At 45.2% G+C, this 20,449-nt stretch overlaps 1 protein-coding gene across 4 annotated transcripts in view; it reads right to left on the bottom strand.

The window, feature by feature from the left end:
* OSCP1 (organic solute carrier partner 1) overlaps window positions 1-19,751 on the bottom strand; it is a 30,598-nt gene extending 10,847 nt beyond the window's left edge. For 2 of the 4 annotated variants that reach the window (XM_066269632.1, XM_066269635.1), the window contains exons 1-4: window positions 19,542-19,751; window positions 11,774-11,803; window positions 7,133-7,287; window positions 540-707 (exon numbers count right to left, since the gene is read on the bottom strand). In XM_066269632.1, the coding sequence (XP_066125729.1) occupies window positions 540-707; window positions 7,133-7,287; window positions 11,774-11,803; window positions 19,542-19,653 (465 nt within the window). In that variant the 5' untranslated portion in view covers window positions 19,654-19,751. The remainder of the gene's footprint in view (window positions 1-539; window positions 708-7,132; window positions 7,288-11,773; window positions 11,804-19,541) is intronic. The other 2 variants (XM_066269633.1, XM_066269634.1) reach the window with 2 other exon arrangements.
* Window positions 19,752-20,449: the final 698 nt, after the last annotated feature.

The raw sequence follows: 20,449 nt of genomic DNA, 5'->3' as shown, positions 1-20,449 counted from the left end.
CAGGGAAACACCACCTCTCCCATCTCCACAGACCCGGCAAAGCTGTTCTCCAAGACTTGGCAGAACATCCACCACCAACCCTTTTCCAGAAAGGTAGGAGAAAATGGCTAGGCTCTGTATCGTTGCTTTCCCAATTTTGAAGGCTATAGTAATAGTAAGAGCTCATGAGATGATAATTGCCTCTTATATTCCTAAAATGGATACTTGGAGATTTTTAGGGTTTCTCTGTCATAGAATCTTCTCATTCTTAACAGAGGAATGAATGAGAGCAAGTACTGGGCAGAGAGGTCATTAACTGATGGTATCTTACTTTATATTATTATTATTTTTTATTTATTCATTTTAGAGAGGAAAGGGAGAGACAGAGAGAGAGAGAGAGAGAGAGAGAGACAGAGAGAGAGAAGGGGGGGAGGAGCTGGAAGCATCAACTCCCATATGTGCCTTGACCAGGCAAGCCCAGGGTTTTGAACCGGCGACTTCAGCATTTCTAGGTCAACGTTTTATCCACTGCGCCACCACAGGTCAGGCTGGTATCTTACTTTAATCAGCTGCCGGAAAGTCTCGTCCACTAGATGCAGGAGGTCTGGGTTGTCTTGAATGAATCCCTTGATGGCATCTAAATGATTGAAGGTGACCAGCAGCACATCCTTGGGACGGGGACACAGCAATACTTGATATTTCAAAGCCATAGTCATCAGGTCATAGAGCTGCCAACCCATCCATGAACAAAATAAATGGGATCATAAAAGCAGATGTCAGAACCTCCAAACAAGGAAGGAAGCAGGCAAGCATTTACTGAAAACCAGTACTGGTATTTGTCACACAGCTCGGGTGACCATATCAGCTACCCCTCTTAACAGCAGGATAATATGAATAATTAGGCCAGGACAACAGGGTTAGACCCGGACATTCCTGGGAAAACCAGGATTTCTTGTCAGCTTACTGCTGATGGAACATGTTGAAAAACGCTGGCAGCCGTGGGGCCCTGGACCAGGTGCTGAAGTTGGAGAGCAAAAACCCAACATCAGGTCCTCCATTGCTACCGACTAGCGGAACGGCCCTGGCCAAGCCTCCCCACCTCTCCAAGCCTGAGTTTTCACACCCAAAAATTAGTCTCGAATGTTGCTAAAGCAGGGCTCAGAGGGAAATTCACAGCAGCAGGGTCCTCCAGTTCTCCAGTCTATAACCTTTCACCTTAAGAAACTAGAAAACGAAGGTCAAACTAAATACAAACCCAGGAAAAGGAAGGAAAATAAAGCTTGGAGTAGAAATCAATGAAATGGACAGTTGAAAAATCAATAAAAACAAATGAAACCAAATTCTGGTTCTTTTTTTTTTTTGCATTTTTCTGAAGCTGGAAACAGGGAGAGACAGTCAGACAGACTCCCGCATGCGTCCGACCGGGTTCCACCCGGCACGCCCACCAGGAGCGACACTCTGCCCACCAGGGGGCGATGCTCTGCCCATCCTGGGCATCGCCATGTTGCGACCAGAGCCACTCTAGCGCCTGAGGCAGAGGCCACAGAGCCATCCCCAGCGCCCGGGCCATCTTTGCTCCAATGGAGCCTTGGCTGCGGGAGGGGAAGAGAGAGACAGAGAGGAAGGCGCGGCAGAGGGGTGGAGAAGCAAATGGGTGCTTCTGTGTGCCCTGGCCGGGAATCGAACCCGGGTCCTCCGCACGCTAGGCCGACACTCTACTGCTGAGCCAACCGGCCAGGGCCAAATTCTGGTTCTTTGAAAAGAGCAACAAACCTTTAGCTAGACAAGTGATAATTATGTACTTGGGCTGACCAAGAAAATGAGGAAAAACTAAAATTACTAAGATCAGAAATGAAACAGAGAACATCACCATTGACTGATGGAAATGTTCTCTAATGAAATAGCGGTGATGGTCATAAAACATTATAGGTATACTAAAAATCATTGAACTGTACACTGTAAAATGGGGAATTTTATGTTAAGTGAATTATATCTTACTTTAAAAATTGCAAAAAGAAATTATTACAAAACTAGCTGTGGAAAAGACATTAAAGAACAAAGGTTTTTTTTTAAGACCAAAAAAAAAAAAAAAGTCCCAAACGTCCCATTCTTGCAGAGCTGCTGAAAGGAGGACGGGAGACGGCAGTGTGAGAGTGGCGAGTATAAATTCTTATGACTGTGTAAGAACAATTAACAGGTTTTTTTTTATTGACTTTTTTTTTTTTTTGTGACAGAGACAGAGAGCGACAGATAGAGACAGACAGACAGGAAGGGAGAGATGAGAAGCATCAATTCTTCGTGTGGCTCTTTGTTGCAGCTCCTTAGTTGTTGTTCATTGATTGCTTTCTCATATGTGCCTTGACTGGGGGGCTGCAGCAGAGCAAGTGACGTCTTGCTCAAGCCAGCGACCTTGGGCTTCAAGCCAGTGACCATGGGGTCATGTCTATGTTCCCATACTCAAGCTAGCAACCCCGTGCTCAAGGTGGCAAACTTGGGGTTTCAAACCTGGGTCCTCTGTGTCCCAGTCTGACACTCTATCCACTGTGCCACCACCTGGTCATGCTTTATTAATTTTTTTTTTAGAGAGAGAAAGAAGAAGGGAGAGTGAGAGAGAAAGAGAGGAACTTTGATTTGTTGCTCCACTAATTAATGCATTTACTGGTTGATTCTTGTATGCGCCCTGACCGGGAATTGAACCGGCAATCTTGGCATATCAGGAGGATGCTCTCAACAACTGAGCTACCTGGCCAGGGCTGTGTAAGAACAATTTTAAATGATGAAAATACATACTTGATACCAACAAGCGCCATGTATGGTATGACCATCCATAAACAACCAGAGGTGAGAAACAGGTGAGGACCAAAATGGTCATGATAGGCTCTAAGAAAGAAGAAGGTTTCAAACTGGCTGAGGGGTAGGAAAGACATTGCAGTAGAGGGGAGCAGCATGCATGAGGGCCTGGAGGCAGCTATGAGTTACTATTCTCCTGGGAGAATGAGAAGCCTGGACAGGACAGTTCCCACCATTTACTAGATGGTGGGAAATCTAGTTAAAAAGTATGGCAAAGTTAGAATAGTAAAAGTTTTAAAAAGACAGGCAAAATAATTCTGACTACATGTGGTAGCAGTTAGGGGGACACTGAAATTTTCTGAGCTGACATGATAAAAGTGGAGACTAAACAAGAGTGGCCAGTCTGGCAATGATGAGATGTGAGAGCAGGGGGAGACTGGATTTGGGGAGATTAGCTAAGGTCTGGCCCTTGATAGGTTTGCAATAATAACAGCTGAACAAATGAAAGAAATTTTGTTGGAACAACCCAAACTCAAGGCCTGGAATGAAATGGTGGGAATGGAAAAGGCAGAGGAAAGAACATGGAAAAGCTGTCAGTACATGGTGGCTACCGACTACATACATTTGGGGTATAAAGATGAGGGCTGTCCAAAATGACTACAGCATTCCCAACTTAAAGCCTGGGAGAAGGATGATGCTACTAGTGGAAGCAGGGAAGTCTGGTGGAGAGAGGACAGAAGATCCAGTTTGAGAGAGAGGTTACAGACTCATCTGAGGCAGGACTGAAAATATTAACTACTACCATCGGAGCGCTGTGCCAAGCACATTGAATACATTGCCTCATTGATCCCATTTAACATTCACAAGAACTCTACAAGCTAGATATTATCCCAAGTTTAAAAACAAAATACCGGAAAAAAAAACCAAACAAAAAACAAAAAAACAAAATACCGGCCCTGGCTGGTTGGCTCAGTGGTAGAGCATCGGCCTGGTGTGCAGGAGTCCAGGGTTTGATTCCCGGCCAGGGCACACAGGAGAAGCGCCCATCTGCTTCTCCATCCCTCCCCCTCTCCTTCCTCTCTGTCTCTCTCTTCCCCTCCCGCAGCTGAGGCTCCATTGGAGCAAAGTTGGCCCGGGTACTGAGGATGGCTCTATGGCCTCTGCCTCAGGCGCTAGAATGGCTCTGGTTGCAATAGAGCAACGCCCCAGATGGGCAGAGCATTGCCCCCTGGTGGGCATGCCGGGTGGATCCCGGTTGGGCGCATGTGGGAGTCTGTCTGACTGCCTCCAACTTCAGAAAAATACAAAATAAATAAATAAATAAAAACAAAATACCTAATTTCACATAGTGAAAGTGGCAGGGTGAGATCTGAACTCAGGATGAGCAGATCACAGGGCATTTGCTAGAACTTTCTACATGATCCCATTTCTCCAACATGCAGCTAAACATTTCACTTAGAAAGTGGCATATAACAGGAACCGCCTAGTGTGTGTGTGCGCGCGCACAAGCGTGTATGATGTTAAAGATATACATTTGAGACTCTCTGCCATCATTAACAAACATTAAGTTGCTTTTGTATATAGGACACCATGCTAGGAATAAGGATAAAAACAAGAATAAGATGAAGAAATGAAAGTTTAGAGCTGTGCAGTAAATGGAGTCTCACAGCCAGTAACTGGTAAAGTTAAGACCTGAATCCAGGTCTTTTGACTATAAGTTCTATGTCCTTTCTCTATGGAAATCTAAACCTTCTTAAAGGCAGAGGGAGCACAGCACAGAGAGCCAAACAGGTAATTAACATTTTATTGAACATTTACTATGTGCCAGGCCTATGTGTTATTGTGTATGTTTCTCACTTAATCCTCTCAGGGCTGATGAAGTAGCTCTTGTTATCCCCATTTTACAGATGAGAAAATGGAGACTCGGCAATAAAGTAACTTTCCAAAGGTAAGTGGCAGCAGGTAAGAGGACACAATTACAGGCAGTCTGTCTCTCTGAGGTTTCCAGGTACCAGCAATAAATGAGGATTGATTTTGCATGCATGGCATCCACTGTCATGATTTTATTTTATATTTTTTTCTCTTTTAGATTTTATTTATTAATTTTTAGAGAGAGAAGAGGAAAGAAAGAGAGAGAAAGAAGGGGGAGGAGCAGGAAGCATCAACTCCCATATGTGCCTTGACCAAGCAAGCCTGGGGTTTCGAACCAGCGACCTCAGCATTCCAGGTTGAAATTTTATCCACTGTGCCACCACGGGTTGGGCCCACTGTCATGATTTTCTTTTTTCTTTTTTTCCCCCTTTCTTTTTCTGTATTTTTTCTTAAGTTGGAAACAGGGAGGCAGTCAGACAGACTCCCGTGTGCGCCTGACCGGGATCCACCTGGCATGCCCACCAGGGGGTGATGCTCTGCCCATCCGGGGCATTGCTCTGTTGCAACCAGAGCTATTCTAGCGCCTGAGGCAGAGGCCACGGAGCCATCCTCAGCGCCCAGACCAACTTTGCTCCAATGGAGCCTCGGCTGCAGGAGGGGAAGAGAGAGACAGAGAGGAAGGAGAGGGGGAGGGGTGGAGAAGCAGATGGGTGCTTCTCCTGTGTGCCCTGGCCGGAAATCGAACCCGGGACTCCTGCACGCCAGGCCAACGCTCTACCACTGAGCCAACCGGCCAGGGCCTCACTGTCATGATTTAAAAATCCACACAATAGAGGAACTTGAAAAAAAATTATTATTTTAAGAAAATTAACTGAAGTCCATATTTTGTTCAGATTTCATTAGTTTTCCCCTAATGTCCTACTTCTGCTCCAGGTTCCCATATTACATTTAGTTGTCGGGTCTCCTCAGGCTGCTGTTAGCTGTGACAGTTTCTCTGACTTCCCTTGTTTTTGGTGCCCTTGACAGTTTTGAGGACTGGTGAGATATTTTATAACATCACCTCTGAATGATATTAGATGTTTTTCTCATGATTAGACTAGGATTGTGGGGTTGGGGGAGGAAGATCACACAGGTAAGGTGCTAACCTCGTCACACTGTATCAGTACACACTACCAAATGACTCACCACTGGTGGTGTTGACCTTGATCACCTGGTTGAGGGAGTGTTTGTCAGTTTTTCCAACTGATTTTTCCCTCCTTTCCATACTGTCCCCTTTGGAAGGAAGTTACTAAGTACAGCCTACAAATAAGGAGTTACTAAGTACAGCCTACACAAAAGGGAGTATTGCTCTCCTTTTTTGAATGCAGAATATCTATATAAATTATTTGAAATTTTTCTAAACAGGAGATTCATCTATTCTTTGCAACTATTTATTTGGAATTATTATTTTAAAAATCATAGTGCCCTAATAATTTATTTCCCAAAGAGATAGATATGTTCATATTATAAGTAAAGATTGAACAGCTTTGAATATGCTTTAAAAAAATGTCTAGGCCCTGGCCAGTTGGCTCAGTGGTAGAGCGTCAGCCTGGCGTACAGGAGTCCCGGGTTCGATTCCTGGCCAGGGCACACAGGAGAAGCGCCCATCTGCTTCTCCACCCCTCCCCCTCTCCTTCCTCTCTGTCTCTCTCTTCCCCTCCTGCAGCCGCCGAGGCTCCATTGGAGCAAAGTTGGCCCGGGTGCTGAGGATGGCTCCATGGCCTCTGCCTCAGGCGCTAGAATGGCTCTGGTTGTAATATGGGAACCTGGAGATGCCCCAGATGGGCAGAGCATCGCCCCCTGGTGGGCATGCCGGGTGGATCCCGGTTGGGCGCATGAGGGAGTCTGACTGCCTCCCTGTTTCCAACTTCAGAAAAATACAAAAACAAACAAATAAAAAACCCCACAACCCCCCCCCCCAAATGTCTGGTAGTCAGAGATGAGATTTGTCAAGAATAAAGCAGAATTAAAGTTTTTAGGGTTTTATCATAAATATTGGCATGAAGACCTGCACTCTTGGCCCTGGCTGGGTAGCTCAGTTGGTTAGAGCATTGTCCTAATATGCCAAGCTTGCAGGTTCGATCCCCAGTCAGGGCACGTACAACAATCAACTAGTAAATGCATAAATAAGTGGAACAATAAATCCATGTTTCTCTCCCTCTTTCTCTTTCCCTTCCTCTCCCTCTCTCTCTCAAAAGAAACAAAACACAACAAAAAACAAAAAAACCCCAGCACTCTCTTTGGGCCAGTAGAATGACATAAACAATGGTGAGATTCGTCAGGATAATTTCTGAGGTCCTTTTCAACTCTGAAACTCAACAACTAATATTTACAAAACCATTTTTGGGGCAAGGCACCATTGCATACATCATCTCATTGGATTACAGTCTACGATCATCCACAAAAGATACAAGAAATGCAATCAAAGGGATAGAGGCAACTGTCTGCTCACCTTATCCATGCTGGCCTCATTCAGTCTCATAATGGAGGCATGAGCCAGGCGGTCACAGATAGTCCTTAGCGCCTTCTTGGAGTAGAGCTCTTGGGGTTTGAACAATTCCTCTATAAAGGTTTTATTGAACATAGTTAAGATGATGTCATGAAGAACTGTAGAGACAAGAGGGAATACAGCTGAGCAAGGAATTACTGGAGGAAGCTTTATTCAGGAAACACTCTCTGTGTACAAATGGGATGGAGGACCTCGGCCTACGGGAGTGAGGATGCTGATGTGCTTGGTGAGATCCGCCCTCTGGGGAGAAAGCACACCGATGTTTCAACAGAAGGCAGGGGCCAGCGTGCTTTATGAGACCATCTTAGAGCAAACACAATGTGACAGTGTACACATGTGTTGTGCTTCAGAGGTTACAAACCATTCTTACATACATTATCTCACTTGACAATAGGGGAAATGTTCCTTCTTTCTTTAAAAAATCTTCCTATCAACATTTTAGATTAGGTTTCTTTCTTAACATGAAAATAGCATCACTCTTTTCTTGTTTGTTTTGAAAATCTATAACATTTTTACTTAAAGTTAAATTTTATAAATATGGGACCAATAATAGTAATTGAGGTTTTTTTGGCAAAACATTTTATGAAAATAGACAAGTCTACCCACTGGTTAGAGATGAAAATATTTCTAATGTTTCTACAAGACATGTACTTCAGATTAGTACCATTTTAGAATGCCTTAATTTTTACATTTGATTTTTAATATTGATATTACACTGTAGGGCTATGTCTCATACTGTTCAAATGGAAAACTTTCATCTAGTGAGAATAGAAGGTCCTAAGGTATGTATAAGCCAAAGTGTCTGTAATTTTATTTCTTCATTTACTCATTCATTTTGGTATTCTTTTGCTGCTCAAATATCATTAGTTGAGGTCTAGAAAACCCCTCTGGTATAAGAAATAGAAACAAGTATGGCTGAACACAGATTATTCTTAATTAAACCATATACATCCCTACCTAAAGGTGAGAGAATATGGATGCTAAGAATGAATATATATATATATATATATATATATATATATATACACACACACTTGAAAGAAAGCTGGTTACTTAAAATAATTACACAAAATCAATTATTAAACATGAGCGATTATTACTGAAAGATACGAATGCTTCCTTTGCCACATAAAGGACATACCGGGTATTGACTGTGGCCATATATCTTAGAAAGTGAAGCAGGGTAGAGCACTGAGGCCATGGCTTCAGGCACTCTCTCTACCTTTAAGGAATTTATAGAAGTACTCTGAGGGCTCAGGTCAGCATTTTAGAGCATCTCAAACCATTTTTTGGGGGGCGGGGCAGGGGTAGCTCAGGGCTGGCTGTATTTAAATATTTTAAAATTGATTTATTATTTAAAAATTTTTTTAGGAAAGAGAGAGAAGAAGGGAGAAAGAGAGAAGAAGGGAGAGAGAGAAAGAGGGAAGGAAAGAGAAGGGAGAGGGAGAGAGAAGGAGGGAGAGAGAGAGAGAGAAGCATCAACTTGCAGTTCCACTTAGCATTGTGTACTTATGCTTCTCTTATTGGATTGAACCTATGACCTTGGTGTGCCCAGACGACACTATCCACTGAGTCACCCAGCCAGGGCAATTTAAAAAACTCTTATTTTTTATTTTCTTAGGGTAACATTGGTTAATAAAATTATATAGGTTTCAGGTATACAATTCTATATGAATTTAAATCTTAAATGGAAAGACTACAGAGAGAGCGGAGAGGGGGAAGGGGACTCCCACCACTTGGCACAAAAGAACTGACACTCCTTACAGAAGTGTTGAACTCACACTTGACCTTTGGATTTTATTCTAGACTCCTTCCTAATAGTCAGGAAGAACCAAATCCATTACCAACACAAGGTATCCCTCACATCTGACAATTTCAGCCCATCGCAGCTTGCCTTAAATGTACACTAACATACCCCCCCCCACACACACACACACCATGTGGACCGCTTGGAGACAACTTCTGGGCTTGCTTCATACATGGCCTTTTGCCTTTGACCTAAACAAGCAAGGACCTGCAGGAAGCCGGGTTTCTCACATTTTTCTTACTGCAGCCTGTGTGAAACGCAGAATTGGCAAGGAAACAGGCACAACTGAAAAGCCACACGAGGCCTCGAAAGGCAGAACTTGAATTTTCCACATATTTATGTAGGCCAGCGGGGTGGGGGGAGAGCGTCAAAGAGGAAGAATTCAAGTTAAAAAAAATCATGGCCCTGGCCAGTTGGCTCAGTGGTAGAGCGTTGGCCCAGCGTGTGGTTGTCCCGGGTTTGATTCCCGGTCAGGGCACACAGGAGAAATGACCATCTGCTTCCCCCCCTTCTATCTCTCTGTTCTCCTTCTGCAGCCATAGCTTGGTTGGAGCAAGTTGCCCCCAGGTGCTGAGGATGGCTCCCTGGCCTCCCCTCAGGCACTGAAATAGCTCGGTCGCTGAGCAATGGAGCAACGGCCCCAGGTAGGCAGAACATGGCCCCCTGGCAGGTGGATCCTGGTCGGGGTGCATGTGGGAGTCCTTCTCTGTCTCCCTGCTTCTCATTTAAGAAAAAAAAAATCACATCTGCTCTAATTATGTAAATGCTTACAAATGGTTGCCATTCACCTAGGTACCGAGTCATTTCTCTCGGGTCTTAAAACCCTTAGCAGGATCTAGGAAAATAGCTTAGACCAAAGAAATAAATCAGTTTTAAAAGAAAGATTGTTAAAAAGGAGATTGTTAGCCACTCTGGTAAAGTGAAAAGCAAAACAAAGCCTTTCCCTCTGGGACGTGAATAGCTATATATCACCATGGCACTTTGCACAAGAACATCCAGAAAGCTCACTGATTGGAAAGAGAGCACAGCAGGCCATATCCCTGTGGGCAGAGCAGTGCCCACAAATGTCCCAAGGGGCAAGTGGCAGTTCTGTGGTTGGGACCCAGTATCCAAGGTCCCATCTCTCATATAATTCTTTGGAATGAATACAAGGACACATATGAACATGCTGCATCTCACAACATGTTTTACCTTATGCTTGGTTGAGGTGGGCCTACTATGTACCAGACACTGAGATAAACTCCAGGGCACAGATAGGAAGGAAAAGTTGTCTTTACCCTGGAGAAGCAGCAGTCCAGGTCATAATTAAGTTAAACCTGGCAAATAGGTTTAACCACACCTGTCAGCCTATCTCAGTGTTAGTTTTTAGCCCTCACAGGAGCTTTGCAGAATTTCATGAGACTCCGGAATGCACTAGGAGACAGTTTTTTTCAGGAAGAGACTAAAGCCCGGGAATGAAGTGATTTTTCACAGGTGCATCCTGAGTTCAGATTATAAAGTTAGCGTCTGTACATTATTTTTGAATGCTTAAGTTAAAATAAAGTCCAATGATTCAAGTATGTATACAAAAAGGCTTCAAAATCCACACTGTTCACTTGAAATTCTGCCACACGTCAAGCAGTGGGCCAAAAATCGCTCAGGAGAAGTGGCCAAAGATGGTTGTGAAATGTTGTATAATAAAAGTGTATCAAGCTCAATTGGGTTTTTTGTTAAGCCTGGCCTGATGGAATAATTCTCTTGATGAAAGTACTTGTTGTAAATTTAATTGTTAACGGGAACATGCAATTTGGAACCAAGGGTAAAAGAGAGAAGCTGCTACTTCTGGATGGGTACCACGTTTCAAATCCTTCTGATGTTCCAGGCACTGGGCTTAGAATGTTCCATGCATTATCTCATTTAACCCTGCAAGACAACTCTGATTAATTATCCTGATTCTATCACGGAGGAAAACCGAGTCTTAGAGAGGTTCAAGTCCAAGGTCACACAGCTAGTGGTGGAACTGGAATTAGAGTGGGCTGTTTGATTAGACTGACTGTACTCTTAAATATTATATATGTTATCTCCTCAGCATACATGGTGTAGTGAGAGCATTTAACATACTGAGGACGGTGGCTGATGACATGCATAAACTGCACCCAAATGTCAAATGACGAAAGGTACTCGTGACATGTAGAGATGAGAAAGGCTAAGGTTTTACTCTGAGGAAATGGCAGGTTTTTCAGGTTTGCTGCTAGGTGTAGGGGAAGGGGAAGCTGAAGACGTGGCATGATAGGGCCATTCTGCATGCATGGTATCATGCCTTCTGCCCACAGTCCTGGCAGCCATGCAGTCACATGCTTCCATTTTCTCAGCTGCTCAAAGGTATCTCTGCGTGCTAAGGAGAATGGTTCAAGGAAGGTCACTCATGTTGAACCATAATTCCTAGGTTACATGATACTATCACAGAATTGCTTTAAGGACTATGACATAGGACAACCTACCCAGAAGTATAGCTACTGACCCAGTTGTCCCCACAGAGCTTAGAACTGACGAAGAGAGAAAAAAGTACCTCAGGTGCAACATGGCCCTTGTGCCTAAGTTTGCTTGGTTTTCATCTTACATGCTGTATTTATATAAAAGATTCAAATATATCACCAATGTCTTGGCTGGAGAAAAACCCATGCCTATTATTTTACTTTAAAATATTTCGAGCGGTCCCACTTGAAGCCCCGTTGATAAAGGACTAAGTGTGAACCTGCGGATGCAGACTGAATACATGCAGCCCAGAGATAGCATACCTCGTTTTCTGTCCACCTCTGTCCATTCATCTATATGAAGCATATAAAAAGAAAACACCAGTTCATGAAGCAAGAACATCATTTGCAAGGAGGTTTAAAAAAAAAAACCAATTCCAATGATCTGGTCTATGAAACTCTATATTTCATGTTTGCATTAATGTCTAATGTGAACACTCTGCCTTCCACGTGAAATTTTTAAAAGGATGATGGATAAACAAGTTGCCAAAAGCCCTAGGGAGGTTCTATCTTAGAGAGTGGCTTAGGAGGAAAGGAAACTCAGGGTGAGTAACTACCCTGGGGTTTGTCTTGAAAGGCCCAAGAAGACATTTTCTCTACTGCTACAAGAATATATATTATTCAAAATAAGGCTTTTAAAAAACGCTAACTTCTATGAGGAAGAATAATTCTAAGCACAGGAAGACAAGGGAGTTTCTTTTTATATAACCTAATTTTTTTTATTAATATCAGATTTCCCTTTCAAGAGTACAGACAGAACTGCTCAAATTAGAAAACTTGAAATGTGAATTAAGAAAAAATAATAATAAATGAGACCCTGGCTGGTTGGTTCAGTGGAGAGTGTGTCGGCCCAGTGTGCAGATGTACTGGGTTTGATCCCCGGTCAGGGCACATGTGAGAAGCGACCATCTGCCTCTCTCCTCCTTCTTCTTCCTCTTCTCCTACCCCTTATCTCTCTCTCTTCCCCACTTGCAGCCAATGGGTCGACTGGTTTAAGTGTTGGTCTCAGGCACTGAGAACAGTTTGGTTGATTCGAGCATCGGTTCCAGATGGGAGTTGCCAGGTGGATCCTGGTTGGGGCGCATGTGGGAGTCTATCTCCCTTCCTCTAACTTAAAAAAGAAGAAGAAAAAAATGTCTATTTGTTTTTTACTTACTATTTATATCTGGATGTATGACTTCAGGTAAAAAGAGGGGAGTAACGGCAGGGCCACTATAAAGAAAACTCATGAAGACAAAAGCAGTCAGGGGCATGTCAAGAGAAAACCATATAAGAAACAATGTGGCCTGACCTGTGGTGACACGGTGGGTTAAGTGTCGACCTGGAAAGCTGAGGTCACCGGTTCGAAACCCCAGGCTTGTCTGGTCAAGTCACATATGGGAGTTGATGGTTCCTGTTCCTTCTCTTCTCTCTATCTGTCTGTCTCCTCTCTCTAAAATGAATAAATAAAATCTAAAAAAAGAAAAAAAGAAAAGAAACAATGTGCCAGACCAGGCAATGGCTCAGTGGATAGAGTGTTGGCCTGGGATGCAGAGGACCCAGGTTGGAAACCCTGAGGTCACTGGCTTGAGCGTGGGCTCACCAGCCTGAGCACAGGGTCACTGGCTTGAAACCTAAGGTCTCTGGCTTGAAGCCCAAGGTTGCTGGCTGGAACCCAAGGTTGCTGGCTTGAGCAAGGGGTCACTTGCTCTGCTGTAGCCCTCCAGTCAAGGCACATATGAGAAAGCAATCAATGAACAAAGAGGGTGATGAGACGAAGAATTGATGCTTCTCATCTCTCTCCCTTCCTGTCTGTCTATCCGATCTGTCTGTCCTCTCTGTCTCTGTCACACACACACACACACACACAAAAGGAAGACACAATGTACTTGGCTAGAGAAATCTGCAGTAATTAAGGTTCTTTATGGGTTGAGACCTGGCTCTACCATTTACTAGCCATATAACTTTAAGTAACTTGTTTAACTTTAGTTTCTTCATCTGTAAAATGGGGATCATAACTGAACCTACTTCAGGGTTGTTATGGGGATGAAGTATGAAACATCAAGCACTTAGCTGGCTTCTCTTCTAGTTCTGCTTTCTCTACTGAAGGACACTGGACACCATCCATAAAGGATGAAAGATGAGCTTTTTCCCTCCTTATTTTTTGGAAAAATTTCAATCTAGAAAAACCAATCCCAGATAAACGAAGTTCTACATACATCATATTGAAAAAACATTTTGTAATGAATGGTCTAGACCCCTTGGAAACATTTGCCACTAGATTGGTTCAAGGGTGATTTCTGCAGTTATAATCAAAACACATGTGTCTTCAATGCACAATTCTAATATCTCCGAAGAGATCAGGGGAAGTATAGCCAGTGCTGAGCCCTAAATGGCAGCAAAGGTCTCCCTCCCATTGCAAGGTCAGACTCCTCTGGGAAAATTCATCATCTTTCTCCCACAAGAGTACAGGCATTTGGAAAGAAAACATTGGGGAAACAGCACCAAGAGTCAGGTCTTTCTAAAGCAGGTACTGGCTTCTGTAGCATAATGTCCACATCTTGTACCTTGTGGCATTTATTTTACAGGCGGTCTTGCTTGATAGGCTCGTGGGAATTCAGAAAGGTGGAGTTGCCACCCTCCAGAAGGCACGTTTGTGAACAGTGGTGCTGCAAGGGGCTCACCTACTCTAAGGGACAGTGACTATCGGCTGCTGACAAAATGGAGCTGGGAAATGCAAGCCCAGGGTAGGAGGCGTTCCTTCAGGCAGTGAAGCTCAGCTCCAGCAGGGGTCTCTGCAGGGCTGTGTGCTCCTGGGCCCCTCCCCTTGAGGATCCAGGGGAAGGTAAATGATGTCCTGTTTTTCTATTATTTCTCCAGATGACTTGTTTGTGACAATTCCACTTTAGTTATATTTCGAGTGGGAGGCATGCCCGAGGCTATCCAGAGCTGCCTGTTGAATTGGAACTAGAAAAATAAAAACAGAACCTCACCACCATTTGGTTGCTCAGTACTATACACTGTGACCTTCATGTATTGGAAAAATCACTGACTGGCTCTATGCCTCAGTTTCCCGTTCTGTAAAATGAGGAATGCAAACCAAATGTAATAGGCTCTTATTTATGAGTATATATATATTTTTTTTGTATTTTTCTGAAGCTGGAAACGGGTAGAGACAGTCAGACAGACTCCCGCATGCGCCCGACCGGGATCCACCTGGCACGCCCACCAGGGGCTATGCTCTGCCCACCAGGGGGCGATGCTCTGCCCCTCCGGGGCGTCGCTCTGCCGCGACCCGAGCCACTCTAGCGCCTGGGGCAGAGGCCAAGGAGCCATCCCCAGCGCTTGGGCCATCTTTGCTCCAATGGAGCCTTGGCTGCGGGAGGGGAAGAGAGAGACAGAGAGGAAGGAGGGGTGGGGTGGAGAAGCAAATGGGCGCTTCTCCTATGTGCCCTGGCCGGGAATCGAACCCGGGTCCCCCGCATGCCAGGCCGATGTTCTACCGCTGAGCCAACCGGCCAGGGCCTTTATGAGTATTTTTAAGAGGACAGGAGTGAGGCAAAGACAGGTTTTATTATTCTCCCTATTGCTTAAACCATCGGACAACATTCAATATGCAATGCTCAAAAGTTGCTCCACAGAGAGAGCACTTCCTTTCTGTTGAATGTTAAACCAGAGGCAGCATGTGGGGAAAAACTGCACTATCTGTACCGGCCTTGTGGGAGCAGGATGGCCTCCAGGAGACCAATTAGTTGTGTAAGATAATGAAAACATCTAGAAGAAATATGGTTTCCATTCAAAGCTTCAACAAAGACTAGTTTACTGTGTGTCTGGAGTTTTATTGGTCTCGGTGGCTCCTGCTTCCTGCACCTACACTCCAATGGTGGCATAGATTAGTTTTTCTCACCTTTTTTTTTTTACACAGAGACAGAGAGAGAGTCAGAGAGAGGGATAGATAGGAACGGAGACAGATGAGAAGCATCAATCATCAGTTTTTTGTTGCAGCACCTTAGTTGTTCATTGATTGTTCTCATATGTGCCTTGACCATGGGCCTTCAGCAGACCGAGTAACCCCTTGCTCGAGCCAGCGACCTTGGGTCCAAGCTGGTGAGCTTTTGCTCGAACCAGATGAGCCCGCGCTCAAGCTGGCAACCTCAGGGTCTCAAAACTGGGTCCTCCGCATCCCGGTCTGACGCTCTATCCCAGGGGTCCCCAAAACTTTTTACACAGGGGGCCAGTTCACTGTCCCTCAGACCGTTGGAGGGCCGGACTATAAAAAAACTATGAACAAATCCCTATGCACACTACACATATCTTATTTTAAAGTAAAAAAACAAAATGGGAACAAATACAATATTTAAAATAGAGAACAAGTAAATTTAAATCAACAAACTGACCAGTATTTCAATGGGAACTATGCTCCTCTCACTGACCACCAATGAAAGAGGTGCCCCTTCCGGGTGTGTGGCGGGGCCGGATAAATGGCTTCAGGGGGCTGCATGTGGCCTGCGGGCCGTAGTTTGGGGACCCCTGCTCTATCCACTGCGCCACCGCCTGGTCAGGCAGTGTTTCTCAACTTTGAATCTCTCACTCTCAACCCTGCTTTTGCACTCTGTCTTCTACAAGTCCCCTTCAGCCAACTGCAGTACTTTCTGTTATTTAAAACAATCAGTGGGTTTACTGGATATATTTTTAAAATCTCTCCTTCTCCTGACCTTCCAACCCCCACAAAGATTCTGGTACAGTAACCCCAGGTATGAAAGTATAGTGAAGGAGTTAAGGACATATTGCTTAAAAGGATGAGCTCTAGAGCCCAATGACCTCAGTTCAAATTTTTCACTCTCCTCTCACCAGCTATGTAACCCCTGGGCAAATTAACCTTAGTGTCCCCATCTATAAAATGGGGACAGTAGTATTACTTACATGATAGGATTGTAGTGGGGATTTAAGGTATTCAGGGAAGTCCTGGGTTCATGGTAAGGGCTTAATAAATGTTTGTTGCCTTTTTTTTTTTGTATTTTTCTGAAGCTGGAAACGGGGAGAGACAGACAGATTCCCGCATGCACCCGACCGGGATCCACCCGGCACGCCCACCAGGGGCGATGCTCTGCCCACCAGGGGGCGATGCTTTGCCCCTCCGGGGCGTCGCTCTGCCGCGACCAGAGCCATTCAAGCGCCTGGGGCAGAGGCCAAGGAGCCATCCCCAGCGCCCGGGCCATCTTTGCTCCAATGGAGCCTTGGCTGCGGAAGGGGAAGAGAGAGACAGAGAGGAAGGAGGGGGGTGGGGTGGAGAAGCAAATGGGCGCTTCTCCTATGTGCCCTGGCCGGGAATCGAACCCGGATCCCCCGCATGCCAGGCCGACGCTCTACCGCTGAGCCAACCGGCCAGGGCTGTTGCTGTTTTTTTTTCATTGAGAAGATACATTCTCCAGTTTTAGAATCAGTTACTGAACCAGACTGATCAAAAGCCCTACCTTCAGCCAGTGCGCAGAAGGGCTAGATCATGCTCCACCCAGCATCTCACATGTTGCTTGACACTCATCCCAACTGTGGAAGGAATGAGTGTGTGTATGTAAATTACCAAAGGTGGCTGAAACTCCCTTAAGCTGTATCTAGCAGACCCCGAAGGACTACAGATCCTGAAGACAAAGGAAGCCAGTCCCCTAGTTTTCCCAGGGTCCTGCCCAGACCTCCTCTTGAAAGACATCTGGTACTTATTGTGTTAAACCTGTTAACTACATACATATCTCGTTCAATCCTTACAACTTTGCTATATGCTATGTATTATTATTTCCATATTATGGAAAAAGAAACAGGCTTATAGAGGTTATACTCTAAGGTCCCACAACTAGTTAAATGGCAAAGCTGGAATTGGGACCCATATCTGTATGACTCCAGAGAGCATGCTCTTAATTGCTAATTTACAGTGCCTTCCAAGATGCAGACTACCCATCCAATAACTACCTGTCAGCTCACTAATACCATTAGCCCAAGTGAAATCACACAACATAGGCACCAAGGAAAACCAGAACCCTCTTGAGGGAAGAAATGGCAACATCATATAAAACAGTGAATTTAGATCATCAGTTCATTAACTGTGCACCAACTTGTTCTGGTCTAGGTGTTATGCTAGGTGCTAGAGAACAGAGATGAATAAGAAAATCATGTGGGGGAGACACATACACAGATCATTATAGGATAACACGGTCAGCGATAAGGTTGAAGGCGCACATGGGTGCTATGGGAGTATGTGCAGGCCCTTTCCCTACGTGAGGAGGCTTCCTGAAGGAAAGGAATCTCAAGTTGAATAATGCAATGAAAGGGGAGTTAGCATGGAAAAGGGATGTTTGGGGTAGAGTTGAAATTACTAGCATGGAAGCAGGAATGAATATGCTTTAAATGGAGAACTACAAGTAGTTTGGTAGTAAGATACTGTACAAAGTAGGAGGCAGGCAGGATGGCACAGGTGGACAGAAATCAGATTAGGAAAGGCCCTGAAATGTCATTCCAAGGATTTGGCCTCCACCCAGACAGCAGTGGAAAGCTGACAAAGGGTTTTAAGTGGCAGGGAGTATGACAGATTTGCATTTTAGAATGCTCGCTGGCAGCAGTGAACAGAATAAATGGAGGGGGCATTCTATAGGGAGTTCCTTTTATCTCTTTATGAATGGACTCGGACTCAATCACACAGACAGAGTAGTGAATATCTGAATATGTATACTTAACATCAATTGAGCATACAGAGCCTGGAGAGACTAAATGTTTTAATCAGTGGCCATATCAGTTTCCTGTACATCAATCTTTGTTCTTTTACATTGAAATATAATATTTAACCTCAGGAAAGTTGGTGGAAGCAGTTGCTGGTTGAGAAGGGAGGAAACGAGGGAGAGAGAAAGGATGGCAGAGAGTTCTGGGCGGTCATTTCTCTGGTGATTAAGAGGGGTGTACAAGGGAGACAGATTTTGCATTTTAGAAACTCTCATATAATTATTTCCACAATTGTATTCTATTCCAACAATTGTGAAGGGAAAGAACTATAACTTTTTAAAAAAATTTTATTTATTCATTTTATAAAGGAGAGAGAGAGGGAGAGAGAGTGGAGATAGAGAGAGAAGGGGGGAGGAGCTGGAAGCATCAAGTCCCATATGTGCCTTGACCAGGCAAGCCCAGGGTTTCGAACCGGCGACCTCAGCATTTCCAGGTCGACACTTTATCCACTGTGCCACCACAGGTCAGGCGAACTATAACTTTTTAATTTTAATTTTTTATTTACTCATTTTAGAGAGGAGAGGGAGAGACAGAGAGAGAGAGAGAGAGAAGGGGGGAGGAGCTGGAAGCATCAACTCCCATATGTGCCTTGACCAGGCGAGCCCAGGGTTTCGAACCGGCGACCTCAGCATTTCCAGGTCGACGCTTTATCCACTGTGCCACCACAGGTCAGGCAAGAACTATAACTTTTTTATGTTTTCTCCTTTATCTACATCGTATTTTCCGATGGCTTTAGGCGACCTCTGTGTTTTGGTCGTTCGACCCCCGCCGGGGTCGCGACCCACAGGTTGAGAACCGCTGATCTACGTTATCTCAGGACCTCACCTTTCTGGAAATAGCTTCTGAAATCAGTAAGGCTGGCTTCCAGTTTATGAAAAAGGATAGTACACAGAGAAATGGACGATCAAAGCCTGTTCCATGGGGGAAAGAGGGTGCTTGGACTAGCAAAAATGTTGCCAGGTGGTGGGCAGCTAGCCCCCTACACTTGGGAGAAACCAATTGTCAAGAGAGATTGGGAAGTCACCTCGACAATTTGAGGGGATGAGGAAATTGGAGGAGGGAGTATGAGGTACTGTAATAATATCCGACGAGGTGTTGGATATTTCCCTCTGCTGTGAAAAGATCTTCTGGGGAATCTGACTCTTGCGGGGGTTTTGGACGAGGCTGTGGTCGTTGTGAGAAAGGTCCCTGGCTATAAGAGTGCAGTGTGCAGGGGTGCTGGTCAGTATGCAGCGGGGCGGGCCGTGGGGCGTGGGGCTGGCTGTGCAGGCCGGGCATCTCTCACCTCTGCGGGCCTTGTCTCCCGGGATGTTCTGGGCCCGCAGCCGCTGGTCCAGGATGTAAAGCATCTCCCCGCCCAAGTTCAAGAAGAGCAGTGGTAGCGTCCGCATGGACATGATGCCGAAAGCGAGCAAGGCTGGTGGAGACCTGATGCCTGGCAGCCGAAGACCTGGAGGCCCAAACCACCGCGTCTCCGTAGCCTGGTTTCTAGGGTAACGCGGCGGACGGCAAGAGCAGCCAATCAGCATTCCCTTTGTTCGGAGGCGCCCGGGGGAGGACGCTTATTGGGCTGGGTGCTCGAGACCTACAAGGCGGATTGGCCCGTAAGCGGGTTTACTGCGGCCCCAGGTCTGCCGCGCTGATCTTGACTTTCCGAAGCTGCGTGGAAAGGCAAGCGATGGGTAACAGGGGATCGCGCGGAGGAAGCGGCAGGCCCCACGCCGACCACGCCTCACCCACCCCTGTCGCATGCGCGTGTGCTGGAAAACGAGGAAAACCCAAGCGAGATTTTAGGGCGGTCCCCGAGCAGATAGATCTGGGTTTGAGTATCGGCTGTTTCCTAGCTGTGTGACTTTGCGCACCTGTTTGGAGGCTCAACTTCCTCAAACCTATACTGGAGGGACACCCATGTCACAGGGTTGCCGAGGAATCAATGAGATATGCAAAGTGCCTTGAAAGCACTAATAAAATGGTAACTTTTTATTTGGGGGATGGATCAGAAGTCCTTGAATAAATTTCCTCCCTAAAAGCATCTTGAAGTGAAGCCCCACCTGGTTTCATAATCCCTGAAGCATACCAGTCCCGTTCTTGTCTGTCCCGCTCCTAGAGATTGTGTGCTGGGGACTCTGAAGCTCCCTCCTTCCAGCTGTTAAATTTCTATGCTTTAAGAAGAGACCCATACTCTACCCCCAT

This window comes from Saccopteryx bilineata, chromosome 3, assembly GCF_036850765.1.
Source record: "Saccopteryx bilineata isolate mSacBil1 chromosome 3, mSacBil1_pri_phased_curated, whole genome shotgun sequence".
Classification (NCBI taxonomy): domain Eukaryota; kingdom Metazoa; phylum Chordata; class Mammalia; order Chiroptera; family Emballonuridae; genus Saccopteryx; species Saccopteryx bilineata.
This window is presented reverse-complemented; position numbering and strand designations above follow the sequence as displayed.